The 20037-nt window shown below is 35.9% G+C and overlaps 2 protein-coding genes across 10 annotated transcripts; both read left to right on the top strand.

The window, feature by feature from the left end:
* Positions 1 to 304: 304 nt before the first annotated feature.
* LOC120140701 (protein DYAD-like) lies at positions 305 to 14254 on the top strand. Of its 8 annotated transcripts, XM_039155684.1 has the most exons (8): positions 305 to 315; positions 10003 to 10033; positions 12012 to 12381; positions 12461 to 12826; positions 12916 to 12973; positions 13055 to 13520; positions 13602 to 13722; positions 13858 to 14254. In XM_039155684.1, exons 3-6 carry the CDS (start codon positions 12092 to 12094, stop codon positions 13145 to 13147), a joined length of 807 nt encoding a protein of 268 aa, XP_039011615.1. In that variant the 5' UTR covers positions 305 to 315; positions 10003 to 10033; positions 12012 to 12091; the 3' UTR covers positions 13148 to 13520; positions 13602 to 13722; positions 13858 to 14254. The 8 variants fall into 8 exon arrangements, with proteins under 8 accessions (XP_039011615.1, XP_039011612.1, XP_039011617.1 ...); XM_039155681.1 differs by lacking the exons at positions 305 to 315; positions 10003 to 10033 and adding an exon at positions 10072 to 10166 and having other exon boundaries at positions 12015 to 12381; XM_039155686.1 differs by lacking the exons at positions 305 to 315; positions 10003 to 10033 and adding an exon at positions 10074 to 10166 and having other exon boundaries at positions 12086 to 12381.
* A 1496-nt stretch (positions 14255 to 15750) lies between these two features.
* Positions 15751 to 17621, top strand: LOC120140702 (proteasome subunit alpha type-4-like). Of its 2 annotated transcripts, none has more exons than XM_039155687.1 (2): positions 15751 to 15837; positions 16661 to 17621. In XM_039155687.1, the coding sequence occupies exon 2, from the start codon at positions 16693 to 16695 to the stop codon at positions 17443 to 17445; it is 753 nt and encodes a 250-aa protein (XP_039011618.1). In that variant the 5' UTR covers positions 15751 to 15837; positions 16661 to 16692; the 3' UTR covers positions 17446 to 17621. The 2 variants fall into 2 exon arrangements, with proteins under 2 accessions (XP_039011618.1, XP_039011619.1); XM_039155688.1 differs by having other exon boundaries at positions 15779 to 15834; positions 16665 to 17621.
* Positions 17622 to 20037: the final 2416 nt, after the last annotated feature.

Raw genomic sequence — 20037 nt, 5'->3', positions numbered from 1 at the left:
TGTGTAAAATTCGGGTGTTAGTTTAGTAAATATTTGTAGAATGTGGCTAATTTGGTAATTAATTTCTGTTAGGGTGATATTTGTGTGAAATGGTCGACTGTTGACCGTTCACCACAGTTGACCAAAACTTTGACCAGCTTTGACCGGGCATTAAACGATCTTTGACTTTAACCGAGTATACTTATCTTGACGTTTTTCGACGTTCCAAATCCGATTCCACAGTCCATTTTTTCGAAATTCGGACCCGAAGGCCTCAAAATTACCAGTCAAACCCGTTAACATTGATTTTGACCAAAAATTCCAAATTTTTGAAAAGTCATATTTTATGCTTTTGACGTATTGAATCCGAATCCGAAGTCCGTTTCATCAAATTCAAATCCGATAAGCTATTTTTTACTGATTTATCATCTGATTCGATCCTTTTTTTAGAATTAAGTTTCGTTTTTTATGTAATTTATGTTGATATGGATCCGAGGAAATATTGGAAGATGATTTCAAGATCGAGGGTGTTCGAATGGAATTTAATGGTCGATCAGTATTACACGGAAATCGAGGTAATACTTTACTACCTCTTTATGCTTTATGGAACATGTAAATATTGGTAAATGCATGATTAAGATAATGTTAGTCTTATTTGTGTAGTTAATTAATTTCTACACTCGATCTGAATACGGTTAAAAGATACTTGGATGAGATATTATGAGAATACTCTTGTAGGGTAAAATTACGAAAATACCCTTATGTTATAAAAAGCCAAGATTTGAATATGGAAGTTGAATAAGAGGTTTTTACAGACATATTGATCTGATAAAAATATTGATGTGCATAAGAAATGTTAGTTTTACTTGGAAATTATGGATAACTGATTTTTAATCCTATGAGGGTTTGTGAAGGATACTAGAAGTCTGTTAAGGGAATCATTTCAAGATCAGAGAGTGTAGAATAGTTAAGAAATTACTAAAATGCCATTGAGAGGTAGAATAGTCTGAGTTGACCCTAAATGAGAAAATACTTAGAGGATTTGTACTTAACTCGATTAAGTACAGATTTGATTGTTAAGATCCTGACTTAGTGCAGAAAAATTCCTGATATTCTGTTTGTAAAATCTAAGAAGGCACTTGACCCAGAAATATCCGAGTTATGAGTAAATACCTGAAGAACAATTTATCGTGGGTGTTCTGTTGTCAGAATTGTTCGAAAGGGCTGAAATAAATGATAAGATTGAATTTAATATTAAGATCAGACGGAAGGAAATGATTAAAATACACTAAATCTGTAAAATGACCAAAAAACCCCTATAATAGAAATGACCCAAGAATACCACCAAGATCAAGAATGATTGGATATCTTCGAGCTCTGAAAGGAATGGAATAAAACTGAACACCAAAATTACCAAAATACCCTTGTGTCCTATTCTAAGTAAATGCCTTGGATTAATTAAGGAATCCAAATAAGCATAGGTATTGGACTACCTTTAAAATGTTATGGAACACAGCTTAAGTAAACCGATCAACATTAATGATATGTCAGTACCTGAACGACATAGATAATACTTGAGAGCGGCCAAAAATTTCCAATAGATTTGGAAACCGTGAAGAAATATTTGGAGAAAGGAGTTGGCGAAGACGATGACAAGAACGACTTGACTATTAATGGCATGCCTTCCAGATTCTTCGAGAACTTCATCATGCAAGGTCTCCATGTTGACCACATCGAACAGGGCCGAGTCATTTGCTCCATGAAAGTCCCTCCTCGATTGCTGGTATATTCTCTCAATTTCAATTCATCGATACAAATTTGATTTGTGTTGCTCTAAAGCGATACTTTAATTGATTATTGATGTTTTTTTTAATCTAGGTTTCTTTTCTATGTGCTAAAACAACGCTGGTAATTTCTTGCATGGTGGAGCCACGGCATAGCTGGTGGATTTAGTTGGAGCGGTTGTTATCTGCACCTATGGAGTGGCTCATACTGGAGTTTCTGTTGAAATCAGTATTACTTACTTGGATGCTGCCTATGTTGGTGTTAATGACTTTCTCTTACTTATTTTTTTGATATTTTTATCCATTTTCTTCCCGAATTTGCTTATTTTTCCTGGTTGCTTGAATTGATCTTTTAATTCGAATCTTTTGAATTTCCTTAAAAGAAAAATGGGAAAAATGATTCATCATCGCTCTCCTAGTTCTGATAATAGGAATCTTAGAATAAGTCTAGTGGATTGATATTAGTTTAGAGAGCTTAGAGCTTGTTAATTCCTGATAATTGTTTTAGATCATGGGGGATGTTTAGCTCTCCCAGGCCAACGCCTATTGCTTTGAGGGGGTAAGAGATGCTAATTCAGTAAGTCTTGGTTTCGAGTATTATGAAAAGAGAACACAGGCGGTAGGAGAGCTTTCCTTATTGGGGATTTGACATGGCTTTATTCAGAATAGCCGCGCTCAATTTTGCTATTGGATACTTGGTAGTCTAAAAATAAGTCTCCCTCCCAAGTGTCGCATTGGTAGTTCAATTTTTAGTACTTGTCTTGGTAGTTCTGTCTAAGGAGAGTGAGTTTTAAGAGGGATCATTGTGACCCCTCCACTCTTTCCTGGGAATCTACATTGGGGTGATTTTTAGTACAATCGTTTTCACACTAGTCACCTAGATAATAGTTTTCAAGGTGAATTTGTTATTATTAGTGGAAATTAAATCGAATTCCACAACAATTGGTATCAGAGCTCTTGGTTTATTTTAATATGCTATGTGGTTGCGGCTTAAGCTGATCTTCCACATCAGAAAAAAAATTTCCTTGGGCTAATTGACATTCCAAATTGACAGCTATTAAATAAAATTTATAGCAGAAATGTTAGACGACACAAAAACATCCACATCGTCATCAACAACATCTTAATCTTCAATTTTGGCAAGAAATGTTGTGACAAATGTTAGATTTGCAGTGGAGATTTTTTATGGCACTGGTCATTTCGGCATGTGGCAAAGTGAGGTTCTAGATGCCCTATTTCAGCAGGGTCTAGACATTGCTATTGAAGGAGAGAAACCAGGTGATGTTGAGGAGAAAGAATGGAAGATGATCAATAGATTGGCATGTGGTACTATTTGATTGTGTCTTTCTAGAGAGCAGAAGTATGCATTTTCTAAGGAAACTTCTGCAAGTAAATTGTGGAAGGCACTGGAGGAGAAATTTTTGAAGAAAAGCGGTCAGAACAAACTCTACATGAAAAAGAGATTGTTCCGCTTCAACTATGTACCAGGTACCACTGTGAATGATCACATTTCTAGCTTTAATCAGCTGGTGACTGATCTGATGAATATAGATGTGACTTTTGAAGACGAAGATCTGGCTCTGATGTTGATGGGATCACTTCCTGATGAGTTTGAGTATCTTGAAACTACTCTACTTCATGGGAAGGTTGATGTGTCTCTCAGTGAAGTAACAACTGCCTTGTATAGTTATAAATTGAGAAAAAAAGACAAACAAGAAAACACAAGTATCGAAGCATAAGCTCTTGTTGTTAGAGGCCGTTCGAAGAGTCAGAGTAAAGGAAGGAAAGGGAGATCGAAGTCAAAGTCCAGATTGAGCAAAGATAAATGTGCCTTTTGTCGAGAAAAAGGGCACTAAAAGAAAGAATACCCCAAGCTAAAGAATAAAGGCAAACCTGAAAGGGGAAAAACTGTCTCAGAATCAAATGTGATCGAGTATATTGATGCAGATTCAGATTTCGCATTCGCTGGTACGTCATCAACCAGCTGTTCCAGTTCATAGCTGTTAGATAGAGAATGGTTCTTTTATTTTAAAGAACTAAAAGGTGGAATTGTCTACACAGCAAAAAATTCCCCTATTGACACACTTGGGATTGGTTCAATTCGCTTGAGGAATCAGGATGGATCAATCAGCACCTTAACAGGTGTCCATCATGTACCAGATTTAATGAGAAATCTCATCTCTGTGGGAACCTTAGAGTCAAAAGGTTTAGAAGTGAGGGCAAAAGATGAGATTATGAAGATTATCTCTAGTGTAATGGTGATAATGAAGGGAATCCAGAAAAGAAACAATGTGTATTACTTTCTGGGCAGTACAATTATTGGGACAGCAGCAGTGGCAGCTTCTACTGATAAACAGGAGTCTGAAGCAACCAGGTTATGGCATATGCGCTTGAGGCATGTTGGTGAAAAATCCTTGAAATTGCTGATAAATCAAGGATTATTGAATGATGCCCGGGCTTGAAAATTAGTTTTTTGTGAGCATTGCATCAAAGGGAAGAAGACGATGGTGAAATTTGGAACAACAATCCATGATACTAAAGGTATTTTAGATTATGTTCATTCAGATGTATGGGGGCCTTCCAAGACAACTTCATTGGGAGGAACACACTATTATGTCACCTTTGTTGATGATTTTCCCCGAAGAGTTTGGGTGTATATAATGAAGACAAAGGATGAGGTGCTAGGATTTTCCTTAAATGGAAAAGGATGGTGGAGACTCAAACAGGCAAAAAATCAAACGTCTCCGTACAGACAATGGTGGAGAGTACAAAAATGATCCATTTATGAAAGTCTGTGAAGAATACGGTATTTTCAAGCACTTCACTGTCAGATATACACCACAATAGAATGAGGAGACAGAGCGTATGAACCGGACATTAGTGGAGAATGTTCGGTGTATGTTGTCTAATGCTGGGTTAGGCAAAGAATTTTGGGCTGAGGCTTTGGTCTATGTTTGTCACCTTGTCAACCGCTTACCATCGACTGCTATTGGTGGTAAAACACCATTAGAGAAATGGTTTGGAGAATCTGCTATAGATTATGATTCCTTACATGTGTTTGGTTCCACTGCATACTACCATGTTAAGGATTCAAAGCTGGATCCAAGAGAAAAGAATGTGATCTTTATGGGGATTACCTCTGGTGTGAAAGGTTATCGTCTTTAGTGTCCAGAAACAAAGAAAATAATCTTCAGCAGGGATGTTACCTTTGATGAATCTACTATGTTGAGAAAGGTGAATTCAGAAAAATTGGAGCAGACAGGTGGAGTTTGAAGGAAGTAGAATTGTCCCAGCCAGTAAAGAAATTGATGTTGACTCTCTTATGGAAGAAAAAAGTCATATGAAGAAGAGGTTCAGACCCAAGAACCTCCACAGCAACATGAATCAATTACAGTTAGAAAGGGAAAAAAGACCATTAGACAACCTGTTCGTTATGTTGATATGGTCTCTTTTGCATCACCAATTATAATTGATGACGTTCCTGCCACTTTTAATGAAGCAGTCCAAAGTTCAGAACATAAAAAGTGGAGGATCGCCATGAATGAAAAAATGCAATCCCTTCAAAAGAATCAGACGTGGAAACTAGCTAGTCTTCCGAAGGGAAAGAAGGCAATTGGGTGCAAGTGGGTATATACAAAGAAAGATGGATTTCCTGACAAGAATAACATCCACAACAAAGCAATATTGGTGGCTAAAGGCTACGCTCAAACGGAGGGAGTTGATTATAATGAAGTATTTTCTCCAATTGTAAAACATTCCTCCATCAGAATTTTATTGGTTTTGGTAGCGTAGTTGGATTTGGAACTAGTTCAGATGGATGTAAAAACTGCATTTTTACATAAGACTTGGATGAGAAAATCTACATGACTCAGCCAGATGGATTCAAAGTTGCTGAAAAAGAAGAGATGGTGTGAAAATTATAAAAATCGATGTACGGATTGAAGCAATCTCTAAGGCAGTGGTACAAGCGATTTGACAAGTTTATGATAGGGCAGAAGTACACAAGAAGTAATTATGATCATTGTGTGTATTTACGCAAGCTACAAGACGGATCCTATATATATCTTCTTCTTTATGTTGATGATATGTTGATAGCTTCCAGGAGTCAGAAAAAAATTGTGAAACTAAAGACTCAATTGAACAGGGATTTTGAGATGAATGATCTTGGTGAAGCGAAGAAGATTCTAGGCATTGAGATATCAAGGGATAAGAAATTATGGAGACTTTGTTTGTCTCAGAAAGAATATATGAGGAAGGTACTAAAACGTTTTGGCATAAATGAGAAGTCAAAACCAGTTAATACACCTCTTGCTTCTCATTTCAAGCTCGATGCATCCATGTCACCTAAGGATGATACAGAACGGGAATACATGTCAAAGGTTCCGTATGCAAGTGATGTTGGTAGCTTTATGTATGCAATGGTGTGTACGAGACCCGATATTTCACAAGTAGTTGGGGTTGTGAGCAGGTATATGCATGATCCTGAAAAGGAGCATTGACAAGCTATGAAATGGATTCTGCGGTATATTCTGAACACCGTAGATGTTGGTTTGGTCTTTCAGCAGGACAAACAAGATGGTCAGTGTGTAGTTGGGTATTGTGATTCATACTATGCAGGTGATTTGGACAAGCGTTGATCAACTACTAGTTATGTGTTTACATTTGCAAAAGCACCAGTCAGTTGGAAGTCCACCTTACAGTCAACAATGGCTTTGTCTACTACAGAGGCAGAGTATATGGAAGTTACAGAGGATGTGAAGGAGGCAATTTGGCTTCAAGGGTTGCTTGGTGAATTGGGAATGGAACAGAAGCACATCAAAGTGCATTGTGACAGTCATAGTGATATTCATTTAGCAAAGAACTAGGTTTACCATACAAGGACAAAGCACATCGATGTTCGATATCACTTTGTACGAGATATTCTAGAAAAAGGTGGAGTCATAATCCAGAAGATTCGGACCACTGAGAATCCTGCTGATATGTTGACAAAAGTGGTAATTGTGGTCAAGTTTAAACATTGTTTAGACTTGGTCAAATATTGTTACAAATTGAAAGATGAATTTGCAGACACTACTGAAGATTGGATTTTTTGAGAGATGTGTGTGGAATTTGCCAAGGTGGAGATTTGTTGGTTTTTTGGCAAATTTTGAATCTCACATTGGTTTTGTATAAGGAGGAGGGGAAATTCTTTTGTTATAAATAGAGCCCTCCTCCTTAGTTTAATATCCCACAAATATAAGCATTATTCTATATTAAAGGCTATTTGTACTCTTTCTCTCTCTTTGTAATATTTCCTCTATTAGTGAAATATTATTTTAGTAGTGTTCGAGGACGTAGGCATAATTTTGGCCTAACCTCGTTAAATTTTGGTGTTCTCTTTTATGTCTATTTAATAGCTATTGTTGGGTATAGTTGTTGTTAATTATTGTCCTATTAAAATTACTTGTTTTGGTAGTTCTGTCTAAGGAGAGTGGATTTTAAGAGGGACCATTGTGACCCCTCCACTCTTTCCTTGGAATCTACCTTGGGGTGATTTTTTAGTATAATCGTTTTCACACTAGTCACCTAGATAATAGTTTTTAAGGTGAATTTGTTATTATTGGTGGAAATTAACCCGAATTCCACAACAGGGCTTGCAAGCCCCGTATCTTGCTGTTGGTTGAGTTGTGGATAACATGCTCTTAACTTTATTTGATGGTTAACATGTATGAAACATGGCCTGAACTTCATTTCGAAGTGCGTTTGAATATGAAATCCTTGTGATATAAAGTGATTTCTGGTGGTTTTGTCCTTTCCTTGTAGCTCTCTAATATCTGATGATGGAGTTTCAGTTGAATTTGTGATCCACGAGCAAATAATAGCATAAATGAGCATTCAATTGTACGGGATACATTTTGTTGGAAAAATAACGTTTTATAAAGTCCAGAGACCTCGGTTTTTCAAAAAATCTCAATCCAACATTTCTTTGTTATAGAAGTTTAAGCCTTAGGGTAGTGCACTTGGGCTCTGGTAAAAGCAGCTTTGAGGAGCCCTCTCATGCACTCAAAGAAAAAAAAATGTGGTTCCATTTAGTATGATGGAGAAAATGGTTTTGGCGGAAAAAGCAATTAGAATTACTTAATCGAAGCAAATCATCTGTGCATATTAATTCAAGGATTTAGAACATTATGGTTTTCACAATTAGAATAAATAATCAAGAAAAAACATATGTTGAAAATAACTGATTAGGAGGAGCTTGGTTTCTCTCACTTGACCCTTTAGTATTTGATCAATTTGATTTTGGAGAAAACTTATGTTAAAGATGACCGATTAGGAAGAGCTTAGTTTCTCTCACTTGACCCCTTAGTATTATGGGTAGAGAGAGGACCTAGTTTTTATTGAAGAGTTTCACTTGTTTATATTAACATCATAGCTCTTCACGTTCAACTCACATCTCTTCATATTCAGTTATTCTCATCCTTTCACAATAGGATTTAAACACTTAATATTATTAAACACAATTATGATTATATTTATACATGTTAACATCACATTTATTATGTAACTTCATATCTCTTCATGTTAACATCATATCTATTCATATTCACATTCCATCAATATGAATTAAAATGTCTCTTTAATTAACCAACAGGGTTTAAACACTTAATATTATTAAACACAATTACTATTATATTAATATATAAAATATAATTACAAACACTTACTATTATATTTATATATGAAATATAAATACAAAAGACTAATATCACATATACGACCAAATATAAAATTATCTAACAAAAGCATTGATGCTCTTTATGATTCTATGCTGGAATTCATGTAGAAAGTTATTTAAAGGCCTTTCTGATGTTTCTTTCTCGAGGAAAATAAAGCTCTAATTCATCTATAGAAAGAACCGATACATAAAGGCATTTATTAATGAGCATATTGCTGCTCATGCAGGAGGAAATTGAGATAGAGGCCAAGGCATTGCGTGTTGGGAAGACTGTTGCCGTCATGACTGTCGAGTTTCGGAAGAAAAAGACTGGGAAAATTATTGCACAGGGACGTCATACTAAATACCTCTCTGGCCAAAGTAAAATGTGAACTGCATTTCTATCTGAACTATTGTCATTGCATAACTCCTTTTACCACGAATGAATCACTGCATTTATTAATATATAACTTCACCTTCAGGCTTCAGCTGAATTGCATTTCAAGCTTCTTGCTTGCTCCTGCTCTGATATTCAGTGTATTGAACATCTTCACTAGTTGATTTCCTATTTATGGTTTCCATTTTCTATTGTGCACACATTATCGAATGCATCTCATCTAGACCGTCGACTGATCGATTAAGGCTTCGGGTTTATTTTCTTTGCTATATAATCTGAACAACTGCAGACTGATAGTATCTTATGCAGTTTCGATGCAACAGATACTAGGTTCGATTTTGTTGCCTTTAGTAGTTTGCATCCGTTCTTGAATGCACTCTGCAAAACCCAGTCATGGTTGTGTTGGAAGATTTGACCCTGTTTTTTTTAGTAGGATAGTTATTTTAGTTAATGGAATGGAATAAAAGGTTGTGTCTTGGAGCACATTCCCAAAGCCAGTAGCCTTTAGATGACAATATCCATACTTAAATGGTTTATCCTTTGTTTATTAAATAATTAACCATCGGATATCCATCATCTAAATCCTACATGAATTTTAAAATAACTAGACGAATTCGGATTTGAATATTATAAAAAATTCGTTTTTTAAACCCAACAATAGGATGACTTGGACCGAATCAAAGTCTATACATAAGGGTAAATTATTAATAGTTTTTAAATATTTAGGGTGTTTGCATTATAGTCATTACTTTTAAATTTTGCATCGTACTGAAGTAGCGTGGCTACGTGTTTAACAAAAGGTGAGTTAATATGTCGGTTGAATTAGAGAAATAATACTCTTCAAAAAAATTGCAAAATGAGGGTGCTCTAGAATTAATTAGGGGAATGAGATTATTGTTGCAGTAGAGTTTTTTTATTTATTTATAATTTTGGGATAAATAATAAAAAAATCAATTTTAAAAGACTAAACCAGGAATTTTTAAAAATCATTGCTATCACCAGCATCCTCATCACAATCATTTCCCTTAAAAGAGTTTTTTTTTGTTGAAAAATTACGTTATAATCTCATAGTTTTTATTTGTTTTTTCCTTTTAAGCCTATTCAGCCTTTCTGTTTGATTTTCCTTTCTTATTGGTAATTCTTTTAAGAGATTTATCTGTCAACTGATTCCAAAATCACTAGAGCACTTTCTCTTATTGAATTTAAGAGACTTTTTTTGTTATTTAATTTCATTTAACATTCTTTTCCGCAAAAGAAGTTAGGGTTTTAAAATGGATTGAATGTTGGTGTTTACCTCTCATTATTGCTCAAGGTAACCCTCTCTCTTCCGCCATCGCCGTAATTTCTCGTTTGCCAATCGTTTTCTTTTCCCCCCTCAAATGTAAATTATTTCATCCACTGTTCTGCTTGGTTGCCAGAAAAAAAGAGAGGAAAAAAACCAGGGAAATAAGATTACGAATTGAAAGTTGATGTTTTAGTGGGTTGTTTTTATTTTCTGATTCTTTTTCTCTCTGGAGAACTTTGTGTAGAAGTTTGATCCTTTTCTCCAAAAGCCCTTGATTTCGTTTTACACTGGAAGAGGAATACTTTCAGTGAAGAAGCTGACTTTAGATTCTAGAAACCTTTTGATTAATTGGAAAGCACCATTGGTTGGTCAAATAACATATAGTGGGCAGTGGGGTCAGGTTATATGTAAGCGACAAAACTTTGTTGGCTTAGAAGATCTTTGAATGTAATTACTGATAAAATAAAAGACGTGGTTAAGCTTGTGGATAACTAGAGTTAGGGAATTGCTACTGAACCTATGAGAATGGTGGTGGTGCTTTGCTTCTGGCTTTGAAGTCTAGACGAAGGCACCAAGTTTTTATGCTGTCCTGTTATTTGAATGTGATTTTCCGGATAAAATACTGGTTTGAGAAGAAATGTACTTCTACGGCTTTACCCCTTTGTCTAGGACACAACAACCACTGCATTTGAACAACTATTCAACTACTAGTAATACTGTATAGTGGCCTGCATGTGTAGGGTAATAGTTAGTTGACTGCCTTTCACAGGCAGGGGTGGGCCGGTGGCTTAAATCAAGGAATCATGCTATATTGGTTTTGTCAAGGTTAAGTGTGTGACATTCTAAATTTGGTGCTGCTTATCTTCACCCTTGGCTTGGGGTTTGGGTTGGGTTGGATGTGAATGGGACACCTGTTGGGTTTGCAATACCTTTATAGTTCAATACTCTATTTACATTGGACTAACTTTTTAAAGTTCCCGATTAGATAGATCAATTTCAAATGGAAGAATCTGTTGTCTTTTGTCTGCATTTCTTTCCTGGCTTTCCTTAGGTGGTCCATTCAGTGATAGAGCTAGAGTTCTTCACCAGGTTGATTGAGTGATCGACCAAAGGGGAGGGCTTGAGAAGGAGCATAACATTGAAACAACGTGAAGGCGATAGGCCAACAGATGCATATCCTTTTTTATTTGTCTTCTGTTCTTTGTTACCTTGCTTCACATCAAAATTTTTCTAGTGCGATGCACTAAGGCAGTCCATTTAGATTGTTTACTGGTTGCTTTATTTCCCGGGGTTAAGGGTGGGGATGTCCCAACTCTAGTTTGGCTTTGAAAATTTTGAAGGTGCTTTTGGTCTCCTAAAGATTCTCTACGGTATTCCTCAACACTGCTTCTGTTTCCTCTTTAGTTTCGTAGGATTACACCTTGGCTTGTGGAGGCAATAATCCAATCCATTCAAATGTTTATGTTTCCAAGTTCAATTCAGATATTCTACGGTTTCTAGAGATCATTTATTAATTGTAGTACTTGAAAAAAATATTGCAATCATTTTAATTTTTTTATTTTGCTGTTTGTAATTAAGAACTGAAATGCTTTGAGGTAATGAGTATATTGATCCAAATATGATACAGTACAAAATATAGTAAAGAAAATGAAAACCAGTAAAACTAAGAACAAGAAAATTAGGTTCGGGGTAGAACCATTAATGAATTATATCAAAGTACGATGGCTAAAGTGATCTAAAAGACAGTTTGTACTACGTTACAGGAATTTTAATCCCTGCTCTTATTCTCTGAGGATGTTCATGTTTAGGAGAATTGTTGCTTGCATTAGTCAAATTTCTCAGTGTTATTTGTAACTGTAAATATGGGTGTGTCAGAACTGTGCTGAAGTTGTGAAGGAATAGCTGAAAGATCTGAGAAAGGGTTTTGTTGGTTTGAACTGAAGTAGTACAGGATGGCAGAGCGGGGTGTCTGCCGGCAAGTTAAATTATTCAGCTCTCTAGGAGATAGCCCTGTTAAACAGTTACCTGGCAAAATCGAGGAAGAATATGATGAAGATGATAAAAAACATGTGAAAACAATGTTGATTTCATGCCCAGAAGTACGGAAGAGAAGGTGCCTTTCTTCCAGCCATCTGAGAAAAGAAAAGACTGCCAGATGTGCGAAACAAAGCCCAAGTAATGGTTCTAACAAGGGAAAGAAAAACAAACATAAAAATTCTATAGAGAGATGGTCTGCTGAAAGGTGAAAACTCATTTACCCACTGGTTAATTCTCCCTTCTGTTCATGCTAAAATTTCTTATATTTGCTACGAATATTGAAGGTATAATCTGGCTGAAGAAAGCATGTTAGAGATCATGAAGGCTGAAGGGGCTGTGTATGAGAATCCAATATCTCGGCCTGCTTTGAGAATGGCAGCCCGTAAACTTATTGGTGATACTGGGCTCTTGGACCATCTGCTGAAGCACATTGATGGTAAGGTAGCTCCTGGTGGTACTGATAGGTTTCGGCGTTGTTACAATACTAGTGGAGTGATGGAGTATTGGCTAGAGAGTGCTGACCTGGCCAACAAGCGAAAGGAGGATGGGGTTTCTCCATTTTGGCAGAAACCTGACGGGGCTCCCTTTCAGGCTTCTTCTTGTGCTATGGAACTCAAACTACTTAAGGAAGAAATGGCAAAAATGAAGAGGTGAGAAAAATAAGTAATGGTTTTTAAAGATGAAGCTATTGATTATTTTGTTTTTATCATCTCAACTACCCTATATTCTTTGCAAACAGGGATATGCAGGAGCTGGTTTTCAAGCATCAAGATCAAGATCAAGCTAATTCAGTTGAGGTGAATGTGGAAATAGTTTGAAATGAAATTTTAATTGTATCATTAAGATAAGTTGCTGGTCTTGAATTCTTTATTGCACAGGAGATGCAGAAAGAAATGGTGAAATGGAAAGCAAACACAGATAAACGCCTGATGGAGTTTACAAGCTCATTGAATGGTATGCAGGTAAGGTAACAATACCCTGTTTTCAATCAGTAAATTTGTGCTAAGAACTAATGACATGGAAAGCTAGAGTTGAGCAGCAGATGCTGGAAATTTCAGATTCATTGAGCAGTCTGCAGGCATCAAAGCAATGCACTATATTTAGTCCTTCAACTTCTGAAAGATGGGAAGATTGGCTGGAGAGCACCAACCTGGACAATTTTCAAGGGGGTAACTTGGGACCCTGGTTAGACAATCCAGAGCTAATTAATTTCGGGCAGGATGTAGTTCAAGATTCAGATCTGGCTCCACTAGCATGGCAACGAACTGGTCCTAGCCCCTTTGAAAACCCCGTTTGTGCTCAAGATTTGGATATGATTAATGAAGAGATGGATAAAATAATGAGGTAATGAAACATTCGTGACCAAATTTGAGATAAGATTATCATGCTTAACGTTGGTGCTGCTCTCTTTTGTTTTATGAACAGCACTGTGCAGGAGCTAGGAGTACCTAGGAGGCAAGGGGAAGACCAAGTTAATGTGACACCTGATTCATCTGTAACTGCCAATTCTAAGATGGATCTCAATAATTCGTTGTTTCTGGTTGAGGTGATGTCAAACAAAGGTTTTTTCAGACATACATAAAATGGTGAATTTCCAATGCATATGATTCTTAGATATACTTATAAATCTTTATAATCTTGCTCGTGATAAACTGTCAATGGATTTGCATGTGATGTGAAGGGCCAATTTGGAATCTCCTCTTTTGACAGGAAATGTTGAAGGACTTGGTGAAGTGGAAAGCTAAAACTAAGCAACAGCTGACAGATATTTTGAGTGCAGTGAGTGTTCTGCAGAAATCGAGGCAGTAAATTCTCTTCTTTGTCTCTTCCAACTTCCCGTGAGAGGAGAAAATATGTTTCAATCCCCTGATATGCCCCCTCCCATCTTTTTCTTCTCTGTTTCGGGATAATGCTTAAGTTAAAATTTACATTAGTCGGATATAGATTTCGTATAGGACTCAGATACTTGAGCCGAGGCCCTGCTGCACTTTCGATACATCGAACCTTTAACCTACAAAGCGATAACTTATATTTGTGAGCTGCAAGTTGTCAATATCATGTTCTCAGAGTAGAATCCTGAACCTCTTTTCCAGCTCTAGATTTTGTGTAGTTTTCTATATATATTTTCCAAGTACATGGATGTGGATTATTGCTGCTTCAGTGGTTTGATGCAAGTTGACTACATGAGACGGTAATGGCCAATTCAAGAATCAATATTAAGGGCTTTTATTTCTTTTAAAAAAAAAAGGTCACAAATAATCTTGAAGGACAGAAATTTAAACAAAAATTACAAAAAGAATCCTTAATTTTCAAAAAAAAAAAGTTTTAATGATTTATATTATATATGATAACCTCTTAGCTTTCCTTAATTTGCTATTTTGTTTTCATGGTTTTGCGTTATTTAATGTTTGTTTCACAATTCATAGACAGTTGTTTGTCACTTTTTCTTTTAATTTACTCAATAAATGGCTCAGGTGGTATCTCTTTCAAGGAAAAAAAAATAAGAACCCATTTGTTATATATATATATATATATATGGGGTGATTAAGAGTAGTATGTGTTTAAAGTATTTCGATCATTTGATAGTGAATGCTCATACTTTTATATACGCGATGTTCGAAACTAAAATTTTAAAGAATAACAATAAATTCTTCGTTGAGGTTGTTTAGTCATGTTAAAAATGTGTTTTTATTAATTGGCATTATAGAATAGATTTTATATCTTACGTCATTTTCTCCTAATTTTGTAATAATATAAAACCAAATTAAGGGTTGTCGCTTTAAAAGGAAAATTAAATAAATTTGTCGATGAAATGTGTGATGTATTATCGAGGGATATTATTTTTGGTTGAGAGAAGACGAGTTATCTTTTGTACCATCTCAATTTCAACTCAGTAGTTAGAGGTTCTCATTTGAATTTATCTGGACATGTGGTGATATTTTACCTATTTGAATTCTAAGATACAAATTTATAGATTCAAATTATATTTTTATTCGATAAAATAGAAAAATAATTGAAAAGATAATATAGAGGGTATATAATTATTTCTTTATATGTAAAATTAGTTGACCCTTATTCCCCTATATAATAGGGTAAGCGAGAGGTAGGATAGTAGACTGCCCCAACACCAGATTGAGAACAACTTTTGTGGGAGACCTCCAAATTATGAAATGTCCTCCGTAGGACTCCATCTCACGACCTCAAGATTAAGAACCTTGCACTCTACCAACTGATTTGAATAGTCATTTCTATTTCTTTATACGTAAATTATAATAATTATCCTTTATCAAGTTCGATCGATAAATTTTTATCATAAACTTGATTATTCCTCGATCATGACTCTCTCTTTCATAAAATCCATCTTGAACCCGTACTTGTTTAAAAAATGATGATAGTTCAGATTAAAACTCATAAATTTTAAATAAATTGGCCATCTTTAATCTTAATTAACATTAGATCCCATTGGGTATCGGACAACAAGAAATAAATTTGAAGCATGGACCAGAAGATATGGATATGTTCAATTTAGACAAGATAGTTGGGCCAGCCCACTTCTACTGCAGCTCAAAATGGATTGCCGTTTGCTCAAGTTAGCTCCAATAAAAAAACACACACACTTTCTCTCTCTCTACTACCGTCGGAAAGCCGAAAGCCTAAGGTCAGTGCCCAGTTTTTTCTTAATTGATTCGTCAATATTTTGTTTGGATCTTGGATGGATGCTTGAATCTGTTTGAAATTTGAGAAACCGTCCACTGAAAAATGTTTTAGAGTATTTATATCCATGGCGATTTGCGAGTTAAAATGGGTGTTAATTTATGTCTTTATGATCCAATACTTGCTTGGTAGCTTTCTGGTTCTTCCATCAGGTTTATTCTAGCGTTTTACTTTGAGATAATTGACTGAGTATGATGAAGGATTGAGAGGGGAAAAAAGAAAAATCTGAAAGGGACAGAGAAGATTTATATCAGTTAAGATATTCTATTAGGGTTTTCCGTATGCAATTTGGATTGGGCGGGTGCTACACAGAACTGGTGGAGTTCAAAACGTCTCTGAAAATTGAAAAACCTTCTGCCTTTTTCAGATTCAAACTGACGAAAATGAAGGAGAAAGAATATATAACAAATATAAGATTGCTTCCTTAAAAAGAATAATAAATATAAGATCGCTCGGCGTGCATACATCAGTTTTGGAAAATCTACTTTCTCTTCGTTCTTGGATGTTATGATGCCATGTCATGTGCTTGATTTACACATTTAACTGCTTTCTATTACTTGCATTTTGAATGATTAATGCGTGAATTAGAAGTGTGGCTTGTGGATGTCTCTCATTATATGTTTTTGCTGCTCTAAGTGGCGTTTATCTTCTCGGTTAACTCTGTGTGAAGAAAGAAATTGCCATGGTAAAAATGGATTTGATTTGATTGAATGAAAAACTATATGTTGTCCTTTGTTCCAATGTGACTAGCTCTTTTTTCTCCTCTGTTTTTAGATAACTTTTTATATTAGCCTTAACAAAAATGTCTCGGAGATATGATAGCCGCACAACAATCTTTTCCCCCGAAGGTCGTCTCTACCAAGTAGAGTACGCAATGGAAGCCATTGGAAATGCTGGCTCTGCAATCGGAATATTATCAAAGGATGGTGTCGTCTTGGTTGGTGAAAAGAAAGTTACTTCCAAGCTTCTTCAAACCTCCATGTCTACGGAAAAGATGTACAAGATTGATGATCATGTTGCTTGTGCCGTAGCGGGAATAATGTCCGATGCAAACATCCTCATCAACACTGCTCGGGTGCAAGCACAACGCTACACATATGCTTACCAAGAGCCAATGCCTGTTGAACAGTTGGTTCAATCTCTCTGCGACACAAAGCAGGGTTATACGCAGTTTGGCGGTCTCCGCCCTTTTGGTGTTTCATTTCTTTTTGCAGGATGGGACAAGAACTACGGATTTCAACTTTACATGAGTGACCCTAGTGGGAACTACAGTGGATGGAAGGCTGCAGCTATCGGTGCCAATAATCAAGCAGCTCAGTCGATGTTAAAACAAGATTACAAGGACGAGATCACGAGGGAAGAAGCCGTGCAACTTGCACTGAAAGTGCTGAGTAAAACCATGGACAGCACGAGCCTTACTTCGGAGAAGCTTGAACTGGCTGAGGTTTTCCTCACACCTTCCGGGAATGTGAAGTACCAGGTTTGCTCACCCGATTCGATGAGTAAGTTGTTGCAGAAGTTTGGAGTGACCGAACCTGCAGCCGAGACTTTGTAAACTTTGTTTCTGTTCATCGTTTTCTCGGAGCAGGCTTATCATCATCTTCTTGTTTTATCTATTGTTATATTCTGTCAAACGGAATTCAAATCTCTGTTGGATCGTTAATGTTGCTTGCTGTGTTTTAGACTTGGAATTTATTTATGACCGTTTGTTCAGCTGAAGGAAATGACGTCTTCATTGGTTTGAATAACGGTTATTTGGGTACAAGCTTGATTGGTATATCCCAAGATCATATTTTGAGTGTTTATATATACAGGGGAACAAAATTCAACTCAAAAAATCAAATTTTTTTACTCAACTTGCATTTGAAAAAAATTTAAATACGAATCGAGTTATAAATAAAACACGAACAATAACTCTTATAACTAAAAAAAATTAATAATTAATGTATTGAAATTTAAGTTGAATTAAGTCCTTCAATTATGTAATATATATATATATTGTATATGATTCTAAAAAAATATTTAAATTAGAATTAAATAATATTACAATATAATAAATATTTATAATTAAATTTAGGGTAATCTATGTCAAATACCACTAACCTTTATGCTCGGGATAAAAAATGTCGCTGACGTTTCAATTTTGTCAATTTTAGCACGGACGTTTATGTTTCACTTCAATTTTGTCACTCCACCGTTAATCCGTTAACGGCTCGATGACATGGCATGGATGGGTCGTGACAGCGATGACATGGACGGTTTATTAAAACGACGTAGTCTTGCCAATTACTATTTGTATTCCTAAAACGGTGTAGTTTTATAGTTTTGTGTTTTATTATTCCCGAAACCCATTAAACAATTCATTAGTATTCCAAAAAAAATTAAAACTTTGCGTTGGTTTCCCAAATACAATCCATCAGATGAATGAACCAGAAGTTTTCTTGCATTTCGTTCATTTGTATTCCAAAAGAGTCTAAAATTTCTCTCAGACTAAAAAAAGATTTCCTTCATTTCATCTATGACTGCAAAAGCAAATGGAGAAACGATTCTTGCGATCGAAAGGAATGGCGAGCATGAAATACGGTAATGGTGTTTGAAAAGCCACTGATGTTTTTTTTTTTTGAAATACTTTTAGGGTTTTTTTTTATAAAAACACTCTATCTCTAACTATTTGTTATTTTCTTCGTTAATTATGTAACTTAAATATGATTTTATTTCTGTTGTTGTATTCCAAAAGAGTCTAAAAGAACTGACAGTGTTATGACTTTTATTTCTGTTTTTGAAATATGGTTTTATTTCTGTTGTTGATTTCCCACATGATTTTTATTCCACTGCATATGACTGTATTGAACGAATAATTGTTGTATTCCAAAAGAACTGACAGTGTTTTATGCCGGTGCATATCAATGTAATTATTTGTTGTATTCCAAAAGAGTCTAAAATATGATTGTTGTTGCTTTCCCACGTGATTTTTATGCCGGTTCCTATGACTGTATTGAATGAATAGTTTATCCATATAAATGTATATTGGTGGATATTGGTTATTTTTAAACCTTTTTATAGTCGGTGATTGTTGCATCAAATTTGTTGCATGTATGATTAATTGTTCTAAAGTTGTTGTAGATGCTCGTTTCTGTCCGGGGCCAAGTCGGAGCAGACCCGAAGCAATGAGAGCCCAGATGAGCCCAAACCAGATGGAGGTCCATCTCAAACCCGATGGACAGCAGCAGCATGCTAAAGATGAGAGAAATTGGGGTCAGTTTTAGCAGTTAAAATTAACCACTAGATAGAGAGTGGGGGTCAGTTTTGAGGGGGTTTTTAACCACTAGAAACTATCAACCATGGAAAATCATAGAGAAAAGGAGGGAACGGATAGAACAAAGGGGGCGTGATCAGAAATTAAGGAAGAACGGGACGAAATAGAGAAAAGACAGAAAAGAGAGGATTACAGGGAGAGAGAAGGGTAAACAAACAAAGGAGAAAAATCATCAACAACCAAAAGGGGGGGATAAATTGAAGTCAGTGAAATCAAAGGATCGGCTTTTCCTTTCATTTTCTACACGTAGGACAGCACAACAAATTCCTTTTTCATTTTCCTTTGTAACAGAGGAAAGGTAAGTGTTAAAACTCATTTTTGTATTTGAGGCGTTTTTCTATATCTATAAAAATCAATGGAAATTTCTAAAGAATATTCGATTCTATTTTAGTCTATAGTGTATGGTATTTGTGTGTGGGTATGTGAGTACTTTGGAATGGAGATATAAGGATAAAGGGAAGAGGGTAGTCTTACCTTAGGTGTGGTGTTTTTGTTTATGTAATATTATGCCTTTGGTTTTCATTGTCGAGCGTCGGAGAGGTAAATCTGATAAGTCGGTTGGGTGAAGACAGCGAGCTTCTAAGGTCCTTGTCGAGTGAGTGAGAAGATAAAAACAAGATTCTCGGTTTATATGGCTTAGCTTGGGTTTTCCTCTTTGTTGATTGGTTGTCGTCGAGTGGAATGGCCACCGAGTGGTGGCCGATGCGACCGTTGTGAGGATTAAATAGGAAAAGGCTGTCGTTGTTTCCAAGATGGTTGGGGTAGCCAACCGTGTATTGTGATGTTTGGAAAGCAGTGTCGTTTGAGAAGAAAATGGGAGAGTTGAAAGCA

The sequence above is a fragment of the Hibiscus syriacus genome, unplaced genomic scaffold (assembly GCF_006381635.1).
Source record: "Hibiscus syriacus cultivar Baekdansim isolate YM2019G1 unplaced genomic scaffold, ASM638163v2 tig00110788_pilon, whole genome shotgun sequence".
NCBI lineage: Eukaryota > Viridiplantae > Streptophyta > Magnoliopsida > Malvales > Malvaceae > Hibiscus > Hibiscus syriacus.
The sequence above is the reverse complement of the archived record's forward strand: the minus strand, read 5'-3'. Positions and strand labels throughout refer to the sequence as shown.